The sequence below is a fragment of the Austrofundulus limnaeus genome, unplaced genomic scaffold (assembly GCF_001266775.1).
Source record: "Austrofundulus limnaeus strain Quisiro unplaced genomic scaffold, Austrofundulus_limnaeus-1.0 Scaffold101, whole genome shotgun sequence".
NCBI classification, from domain to species: Eukaryota; Metazoa; Chordata; class Actinopteri; order Cyprinodontiformes; family Rivulidae; genus Austrofundulus; species Austrofundulus limnaeus.
In genome coordinates, this window is record NW_013952503.1 from 1,030,113 (window position 1) to 1,040,586 (window position 10,474).

Consider the following 10,474-nt stretch of genomic DNA (forward strand, 5'->3'; position numbering starts at 1 on the left):
AAGAAAGAAAGAAAGAAAGAATGAAAACGCTCAGCAAAGTTTACTTCTGGGATTCAAACGAGATAAAACAAGAGCAAGAAATTAAAAGCCATCACTAATTTGCTCTTTTTGTTCGGAACAAACTGCTGCTGCTAAACTAAAACACAAAAACTGCTATAAAAATAAGCGGGTATTAGYGAAAGCATCAAAAAATGAAGGCAAAATAAAGTCAGGGACACAATTAACGTGTTTTGGCTGAGGCTGTTTGAAGAAAATTCATTTGCTTTTTATATGGACACATGTAGCCAACAGAGAGAACCTGAAGAAAATAATAATAATCAAAGCAAAGATTCAGAGTCTTTGAACACAAACAGGATTTTAGTTGATGGTTTAAATGTTTCAGTCATAAACTGTTTTAGATTTACCACTAACTATGTCATCTTGATTTTTTTAAATAACCTTGTTGGAGAGTGACTCTAGTTTACGTCTACACCACGCGTTTGTTAAGAAAAAATTATWTTTCTACTTATCCTGTTAGTCGGACATAATCCTTTAAAAGCTTCTACAAGTTTTAGCTCCAAATAAACAGGAAATTCAGCTGCTTTTTTATGTAGCAAATAAAAATAATCACAATAATGAACAGGCCCARCTCAGTTGTTGAGCAAATATCACTTTTTGTCGTCTCTTTAGTTTGTCCTATAGTTGCATTGTGGCAAAAAAGTTGTTTTTTTTTTTAAGTTCCTTCCTCATATTGGAAAACAGAAGCAAAGAGAAAAAAAATACAAGAACTAGACACAGGAGTTGACAAAGACAAAAACTGAACATGTATGACACGCAACATCGTATCCAAGCAGAATAAATCAGCGACTCACTGGTTCCTTCCCACCATCGTAGTAATCGAACGACAAACCTGTGAATGAGAAAACGCAGCAGGTGTCAGCAGCTGAGGTTTTTATTAATCACTGAACATCTGAAAAAACAGAAGGTTTACATCAAAGGCAAACACAATTAGACCTTAACAAAAGATATTTCATAAAAACTATAAGATTTAAATGGAAGAAAGAAGCACAAAGTGAGCTGTGATCAACTCACCAATAAGTTTAAGAGTGAGGACACAATGAGGCATCGTCCACTTGATGTCATACTCATCCGTCGCTGTATAATAATAACCTAACAGTAGGTACACCTATAGAAAAAACACAAATCAAAGCAACTTTTACTCACAAATCAGTGTAGCAAAGAGATTACMAAGAGGAGACACTCAAGCATTAACCTTTAACATCATCATAAATGTTCATTTCCTTTTCATTCCTTTAAAAAAGGGTTAAAATAGAATCGGCCTTTTGACTTTGTATAAGAAAACTTAGACAACAAAGAAGTGGGTTGCTGTATTCATGATCAGTAAAATCTATTTAAAATATAAAAGATTTACTTATTGAGACAAAAAAAGACCTTAAACATCAATCCCTTTCCTGAGCTTAAAAATATTTATTGATAATGAACAACTATGTATAATATTTCATACCATGTTCTTTTTTGGTTAAAAATAAGTTATAATGGAAAGGCATTGTGGGAAAACACCTATCAATGACTCAGTAACTTGTTGAACAGGCTCCAACTAAAATAACTTAAAGCAACTTTTTTTTATTTGGTTTATCAGTCTCTCACATCACTGTGAGGGATTATCATCACAGACCTGTTTTAAACACTGCGTCAGATTTATGTACAAGTTTCTAAAGGAACAGAATTTCATAAGGTTTCGAGTTAAGAAAAGAACCGAGGTGCTGCATTAGCCCAACTCTTCTGCTGTGGATTTGCTTCTGAGSTTCAGATCACCGTCCTGTTGCACGACCCAGTTTAAGCTCAGACTTTAATTAATATTTCTGCTGCACAGAGGAGACTACAGGTGTCCAGCTGCAGTGGCTGCAGATCAAACCCAGATTATCAGCCTTCTCAGCAGAGTTTGTGCTGATATGCTAAATTATGGCTAATCACCATTTCACACAACATGTCAGTTCAAAGATACATTTTGAAATATTTATGTGGTTAAAACTAAGCTGTGTTGAAATACTCTTTTTTTTAACAAAACAGTCTCTTCTTGCAACCCTTCCAAACAAGTAGTCATTGTTTAGTGTGTGACTTAAAAACAGCTTTTAATAAAATTGGATAAAGCTAACTTTTAGTAGCTCATTGGAGCCTGCAGAGTCTGGTTCCTTCTCATTTTTACGTTTTACACCATCTGAGATCAGACCTTGTTTGATCATCCCATCTTATTATAAAAAGACTGCCACCTCCCTTGAATGTTTRCCACTTGTAAAGATGTGTAAACATTTGGTGTTACAGAAGAGCTGACTGTATTTCAGCTAACAGATCGGCTTTTTTATGCCAAATATTTCATCTGAAAAAAGTAATGTCCTTTAGTTTATCACGCGCTGCATGTTCTTTTTTAGTTCTTTCTTTTTAAAAACTACAGTAAATAAAGATTATATGTTGTTTTTGTATTGCATTAACTTTGTTTTAAGTGCTATKAAAAACCTGATTGTTTTTGAATATTCTCTTTAATAATAAAACTTCAGAAGTCAAGGAGGGTATACTTGTGTGACTGMATTCATTAATATACTGAGAAAGTATCTCACAACAGTGACAAATCTTCTTAAAATTTTAAAATCATAAGCAATTAAGCAATCTCAGAAATAATAAAARTGTATTAACCTTCCTAGAAGGTCTTCTAAGCAAAGCTTTTGATTTACCCACTTAAGTTTTTTTTCCTCCTTTCTGAGATTAGTCATGATTTTTTAAACATTTTATTCATTCTTTTGAGATTATAAAGCTGTCCTTGTACCATTTTCAAAAGCACCACTATCCTTTTATTTTATTATTTTTTATTTATGTTTTTTTTAATATGTGAGAAGAGAGAAGATACGTGGGGACCAATAGATTTAACTCAAAGTCTCCTACTTTTACAGAAAGAAGCCTTTTTAATGCAACAAATAACATGAATCCAGACTTCTAATCCTGGTCTTGCAGAAAAACTGAACATTTTGTTTTCAAAAGTTGATTTTTATGACGATATGTCACAAAGAAATGCTCAGAACAAACACAGACAAACATTAACATAAGCTGAACACAAAAAAATMCCATTTTTACTGGAGACATTGGTGTTTTTATCATCATAATTTTCATAAAGTTATTCATGAAGCATTTTCTTGCACCCTGTCATCATTTTTACACATAACTTAAGTAATTTACTGTAATATTCCCTCATTGTAATGATGAAAAACTGCTCACCATTTGAAAGGTGAAACTGCACAGGACCGTCGTTACYGTCCTTCCCATCAGCCTCAGCATCAGAAACTGGACAAAGACGCATATTACGGAGTGATAGAGCTGTGAGCCTGGGGGGGGGGAGAGAAGAAGGGATGGGAATGAAGGTGAGTGCAGTGGGGTGCGACCCATCAGACTCAACAGCATTTCGTTGGCACATTTCAGCATCGGCTGAGAAAGGTAAACCCACAAACAGGAACACAACTTTAAACCAGATTTGAAGGAGAGAAAGGAGAAACGTGAAGCAACAGACCTGCTGTTAAATCCAAGTGAAGGCACAAAGACAATGAAAAGGAGAAGAAAAACATTAACGTTTGCATCCTGTTCGACCATGAATATGATCAACTGTWCATCCTTTCCCTCTGTTAGATACATTTGTGATCACTTATCAACTTAGTTTGACCTACTTCAGCTTCCTGTTGAAACCAAAAAAGATAAAAACATGATATATGTATGTACACATGTATGTATGTGTATACATACATACATACATACATACWTACWTACATACATACATACATACATACATATATACACACACACACCATCATGTCCGGATCACATGCAGAATTTTAATCTACATTTCTAGTGGTCAGACCAGCAGGCAAAGTTAAAGAGAACCACATGTACGACTTCAGAAATAACTTGACAGAAGCTGATGATTCATCCATATGCAAAACACACAGCCTGATCTGCAGATATACAGATAATATCAGACGTTCCCACAGGCTRTGGATTCAAAATAAGATGAAAAAGAACCGTTTCATTTTGTTTTAATCCACTGCAGGTTATGTGGTTTTATGAAAGTGCCGGTATTTAAAGAAAACAAACCAGGAGAAGTGTTTGTTCCAGTATTATTTAATAAGATGAAATCAGCAGCATTAGATTCATGTCGCAGATCATGTCTGTAAACATCAAAGTCATATTTGGGTTTTTGTTTTCTTTGGAAAACTGTTGAACAAGTCATGAACAACTGAAAGTCTTCAGCCAACCATGTTAGGAGAGCTGCAACGAATATGCAGGTCTCATTTTAAAAAAAGTGTATTCTTACTGACATTTTTTAAATGTTAATACCTTCAGAAAGAAATCAGTTGCCTGGAAAAACAACAAGTCCACCACTGTTTTACTAAACTTTAACACGTTCTGTTACTTTTGAGTTAAAAATGTACAAAAAAAAGTTTTTGTTTTAATTTCTTTGTTATTTCTAATGGAACATTAAATATCTTTGAAWTTGAACACAAAACCCCAACTTGTTTCATCTTGAGCTTCTAGAAGAGTAAAGGTTTTTGACTTTAAAGCCAATTAATATGTTTTTCTCTGAATCAGGTCATCCGACCTCTGACATACATKATAAAATCCCTGAAGGATTTAAAGATTTCATTTTATTTACGTTATCTAAACKCCAACGCAAGAGACGAGGACAAAGATGACTCAGCAAGTGAACGTGGAAGCGATGAATCATTACTTCAAGATAACTGAAAACTCTGCTTTAGTTTGTGATTAGAACAGTCAGGTCGAATATTTGATGTTCTGGTGACTAACTGCAGGTTTAAACAAAGCTCGTTTGTTTCTCCAAGAACTTTCATCAGGTGAACTTTAAAAAAAAACTAAACTTTTTATAAACTCAGAAAAAAAACTTATTATCAGGACATTCTACAAATATGAAATATAGCATCAGAATACAACTTTACATGTATAAATGCATTTCAACTATTGGGTTTTTTTTTTTCCACCCATGAGACATTTCGTTTTGGTCTCACCAAAGTTGAACGCAGCTAGAGCCAAACCGGAGAACGTGTGGAACAAGTGGATGACTGAGGCGGGCTGGTAGAAGAGGACCCATCGGTACAGCAGTGCAAAGGGATACCCTGCAGTAGAAAGAGACAGAGATACACAGAAAATATGTTAAGTGTGGCTACGACATGTTCCTCCCACCACACCAGCCGAGTTCACACTTCCTGTAACAATGACCTTGTGGTGGTGAAAGTAAGACACACAAAACGAGCCCTGTTGGAATCTACATATCAATGAATCAATGGTTAAAAAAAATTGATTTTTTTTCCACAAAATATGAAATTATTTGGAAGTATGTCATCACATCTTTAGTTATTTTTAAAAGTATGAAGTCCAGGAATAAGGTGGAACCTCCAGGTTGGGGGTAGARGAGTTCTAGTATCTAGGAGTCTTGATCACAAGTGATGGGAAGAATTTAAAGATCGAGGCTTGGTCTGCAGTAATGAGGGTGTTGCTCCGATCAAACGTGGTGAAAGAGGAGCTACTAAGAGGCAAAGCTCTTAATTTATTGCTCAGTTTATGAAACAACACCTCCTGTGTCTCTCTTTCTAGTTGTTTTTTCTGACGCGTCCCACTAGGAAGAGACCTTGGGGCAGAACCAGGACTGTCTGGAGGGATTTAGTTTTCTCTCTGGCCTGGGAACTACCCAGAAGGAACTGAGGAATGTCACTGGAGGGACGACATTCTCTCCTGGACCTGTTGCTTCCACCACAACAGATAAGCAACAGAAAACGAATAAAAAGATGAATATGGGTTCAATTAAAAATCCCAAATCAACAATAAATTCATCAAGCTGCCTTTGGCTACTCTAAAGGCACCTGGGTCAGGCAGCACAGTTGAACTGTGAGGCGTTTATATTGTTTTTTAATAACCTCTGTGTTATCTGGCATCTTTATGCACAGTTGAACATGTGCTATTTGCCCTAGATTAGATTTGCTTTAACCTCTCGCTTTGCTTATAGGTGTAGAGCAGTGTTTCCCAAAGTTGGGGTCGGGACCCAAAGTGGGGTCCCGAAACATCAAGGTGGGGTCCTGAAAAGATTTTCTGAATTAATTACATTTTTGCCTTAGTTGTTACAAATGAGTGAGGTTAGTGTATTTAAAATGGATAAATGTCGTATAAAAATAATTTTTACTATGCCCATGTTTAGTTGACCTGATACAAATGTTTATCATCCAAAAATAGCTGGGGGCACAGGTCTCTGCTACTGTTATTTTGTGGGTCAAAAGCTGAAAAGTTTGGGAACCACTGCACTTTGGTTCCCCAAGTTGGGCTTGGGACCCAATTATGGGTCATGAAGGACCTTGGATAACCTCCAAAAATCTATTTAAAGGGTAATAAAATAATTGCAGATGTAATATTTTCCCTATAATTATTACAAAAACACAAAATAAGTATAAATAAGTAGTTATATTTGTGTACAAGCTGTTTAGATTGTCAAAAAACCTGTGTTTTTAGGGTTATTAAATGAAGTTCGTGTACTCAGACCAGTAATATTTGGGGTCACAAGTTTTTGCCATGGATATTTTGTGGGTCAGAAGATAAAAAGTTTGGGAACCACTGGTGTAGAGGACATAAAATGTGAAGTCACAGAAGGGTCTGAGGAGACAAGATTGTTATGGGAGACATATTAGGACAGTAAAACTAGTCTTGTTTATTAAAAATATGCTGCAATCCTATGAGACAAGTCTAGGCCATGTTTAATCTTAAGGCAGGCTCTTACACGCTTCTGAGCCACAAAAACCATAAAGGAAACCGAAACCAAACTGTCAAATCTCATAGGTTTATTTTTTTACATTTCATTTTCCAGCTGCGCCCCCCAAAAAGGCCATCTTTCTCAAATCAAAAGCAAATAAACACAGACAAATCGATATTAGTAGTGTAAGACTGTTAACTAGACAACTGCAACATTATGCAACGCACATTAAGCAACTCACAGGCCACAGAGTTTGCTAACAGTGCAAAAGAGCGTGCAAGAGGCTGACTCAATGAGTTAATGCAACCAAAGTCTAATCATCGTCCACTTCTTCGTATTTTGACTAAATCTGACCACATTCTAAGCCAACCTGAAACCAGCTCTGACAGCTTTCAGGGTAAAGCTAGAACTGATGCTCACAATAAAAAACAAGCCCTGCAAAGTGCACCTAAATACACAACTGACCTGTTATAATCCCAGATTCACAACTGCATGTTTATAAAAACTCAAACTCATCATCAGCTTTAGCTTTATTGAGCAGTAATGATGACCTGGACTTCTCTGGTGGTGAAATGAAGAGTTGGCAGCCTGTCCACATTCCCATACCGCCCTCAATGACACGTTTTAAACCACCCTCTGCCATACATTTACACCTGCAGCCCAGTTCAACTGACTGTGTCCCAGTCTTTGTCAGAGCTCAGTAGTTTTAAAAACAATTCCCTAAATTAGGAGGAGCGATTATTGAGGTACATATGTCTGGAAGCATGTGCTCAAATAATACAACATGAAACCATACACAGTGTCTCTAGTTTTGCTTTCTGGTTCAGTGAGAGTTAGCCGACACACAGTTACACGGAACAGATGATAGGAAACAGTCGGACCCGCCGCCCGGTTCCACGGCAGCGGCTCCTCCAGCTAACACCAACCACCAACTCACGAGGCGAAACTCACCGATTAAAATGGACAGAATGAGTCGAACCGCTGGCTCCGGAGAACCCAAAGACTCCGACAGTTTCTCCAGCAAGGGAGCCGCCATCTTTCTTGTGGGCGGAACCAACTAAAAAATAAAAAATAAAAACGGTTCAGTCACTGAACTTTTCCGAAAGGGTTCCGCTTCTTTTAAAGGCTCGGACCGTCCGGTGACCCACAGCGCGGGCGGCGCTCGTTCCAGCTGTCAAATCACCCTCTTCCGACTTCTGTTCACATTCCTCTACTCAGTGTTATTTTTATTAGTAATGTTTGTATTGAATTAAAATATGTGTCAAAACTACATGCAGTAAACCGGCTAACCGGTAAAATAAAATGAAAAATAAAATAAAAAATAATAACATAATGTCGATAATGTAGAGTGGTGAAAGTATGCCCCCATGTGGCCACTTATAGAACTACAGCTGTGAATGATCAATGATCAAAGATATTGTTTTTTAATCATTTAAATGTGTGACTTCAATTCCAAATACCTAACATCTTTCATTTAATTTTAGGAATCATAAAAGAGAGCACAAAACTATTATGTTTGACTGACGGTTAAAAGACCCATTGAACTCAGTGCTTCAGGGTAAGAGTACTACTGGGTGGTGATTGGTTGTTGGAGTATAGCATGAGGTAGAGGAGGGACTTTGATGCGTTGCATCACTCAACCWGGGGGAGTTAGAGTTGTGGTGTTACATTTTATAGTATGAAACATAAATACAGACAGATGGATAGAGTTTGTAGAGTTTATAATTAGCATAGCTCAACTCGCAGCGTGGGGGGTTCACGTCACTACTTTACCACAAATCTGTGATTTCATTATTAATCCAAGGGTATTTAATATGTAATTTATAATAAGTGTTAACCATTGCGACACATATTAAACTAAAGCTGACAATTTTATTTAACACAACAGAGGGGGCTTCTCRTTATGAGAAACCTACTAGACAAATAGCTAAAGAGCTACATTCCTGAAGTCATAACAGGTGTCCTCGTCAGGTCAACTACAGTCAACACAGAACTTTCAGTTATGGTGTCAAAATCCAGAAGGAATTCTAACAATACTTAACTATTAATTACTTGTAAAATAATATTATGTGAGGTAAGTATTACGTTAAACATTTTATTTCACATAAATTACAAGAAAAATAACGATGTTCGACGGCAATGCATTCTGGGTATTTGAAACGCAACCTTGAAATTGTCCAATCAGAACGTTCATTTTGTCGTCATAAAGYATAGAACTCATAAATACTAGAGACCTTGTGGCGGGCTGAATCACATCGCGTGGCGCCGCCATATTGGAAACTGGTTCTTCTCTTTAGGCAGCACTGGAGCGAAAGAATATGCCCTGATTTGCATTAATCTACTAAGTTTTGAAGGCAGATCACATGGGATTACAATTTTATAAGTAAGACTGAACAATAATTTTGATTATTTATCATTTATAATATTTTATTATTTTTAGCTAATTTTATTTGGCAATCAACGAAACGATAACATCAGGAGCTTGTTCTCATTATCTCTTCCTGGTTTTTTCTTCACATAGACCTAGTGACAGACTGAGAAGTTCTAATCAGAAGAACAGAGGGTTTTGCTCATTCAGACTCTGAAGAGAGCACATCAAGACAAAAGACTGACAGGACGGCTCAGATTGTCAGGATTAGACGTGATGTTAAAATGTAAATATACTTTAGTATACACATACTGTGACTGCAGCACCTGCAGCCACACAGTAAATAAAGGTTGTGTCAGTATTTTACTGTTTGGTATCTTATGGGTTTGTTTTTGTAAATGTATAAATTTCATTAAGCTAAGTTAAAAGAGTTGTCAGTTCCTTTAGCGAGGCAGCTGCAGTCGTCCTGCCCCTCAGTGTAAACAGCCCCTCAATGTAAACAGCCCCTCAGTGTAAACAGCCCCTCAATGTAAACAGCTCCTCAGTGTAAACAGCCCCTCAGTGTAAACAGCTCCTCAGTGTAAACAGCCCCTCAGTGTAAACAGCTCCTCAGTGTAAACAGCTCCTCAGTGTAAACAGCCCCTAAGTGTAAACAGCTCCTCAGTGGAAACAGCCCCTCAGTGTAAACAGCCCCTCAGTGTAAACAGCTTCTCAGTGTAAACAGCTCCTCAGTGTAAACAGCCCCTAAGTGTAAACAGCTCCTCAGTGGAAACAGCCCCTCAGTGGAAACAGCTCCTCAGTGTAAACAGCCCCTCAGTTTAAACAGCCCCTCAGTGTAAACAGCTCCTCAGAGTAAACCGCTCCTCAGTGGAAACAGCTCCTCAGTGTAAACAGCCCCTCAGTGTAAACAGCCCCTCAGTGGAAACAGCTCCTCAGTGGAAACAGCTCCTCAGTGGAAACAGCCCCTCAGTGTAAACAGCCCCTCAGTGTAAACAGCCTCTCAGTGTAAACAGCTCCTCAGTGGAAACAGCTCCTCAGTGGAAACAGCCCCTCAGTGTAAACAGCCCCTCAGTGGAAACAGCTCCTCGGTGTAAACAGCCCCTCAGTGGAAACAGCTCCTCAGTGTAAACAGCTCCTCAGAGTAAACAGCATCTCAGTGTAAACAGCTCCTCAGTGTAAACAGCATCTCAGTGTAAACAGCTCCTCAGAGTAAACCGCTCCTCAGTGGAAACAGCTCCTCAGTGGAAACAGCTCCTCAGTGTAAACAGCTCCTCAGAGTAAACCGCTCCTCAGTGGAAACAGCTCCTCAGTGG

At 37.7% G+C, this 10,474-nt stretch overlaps 1 protein-coding gene and 1 long non-coding RNA gene across 4 annotated transcripts in view; one reads left to right on the forward strand and one right to left on the reverse strand.

Annotated features, from left to right (window-relative positions):
- Window positions 1-7,919, reverse strand: part of lpcat3 (lysophosphatidylcholine acyltransferase 3) — a 21,945-nt gene extending 14,026 nt beyond the window's left edge. For 2 of the 3 annotated variants that reach the window (XM_014013467.1, XM_014013466.1), the window contains exons 1-5: window positions 7,745-7,919; window positions 5,064-5,171; window positions 3,268-3,377; window positions 1,072-1,165; window positions 852-889 (exon numbers count right to left, since the gene is read on the reverse strand). In XM_014013467.1, coding sequence (XP_013868921.1) covers window positions 852-889; window positions 1,072-1,165; window positions 3,268-3,377; window positions 5,064-5,171; window positions 7,745-7,829 — 435 coding nt within the window. In that variant the 5' untranslated portion in view covers window positions 7,830-7,919. The remainder of the gene's footprint in view (window positions 1-851; window positions 890-1,071; window positions 1,166-3,267; window positions 3,378-5,063; window positions 5,172-7,744) is intronic. The other variant, XM_014013469.1, reaches the window with a different exon arrangement.
- Window positions 7,920-9,075: 1,156 nt separating this feature from the next.
- On the forward strand, window positions 9,076-9,527 carry LOC106521026 (uncharacterized). Its single transcript, XR_001310621.1, has 2 exons — window positions 9,076-9,176; window positions 9,315-9,527. It is a non-coding gene; the product is annotated as an uncharacterized LOC106521026 (long non-coding RNA).
- The last annotated feature ends 947 nt before the right edge of the window (window positions 9,528-10,474 follow it).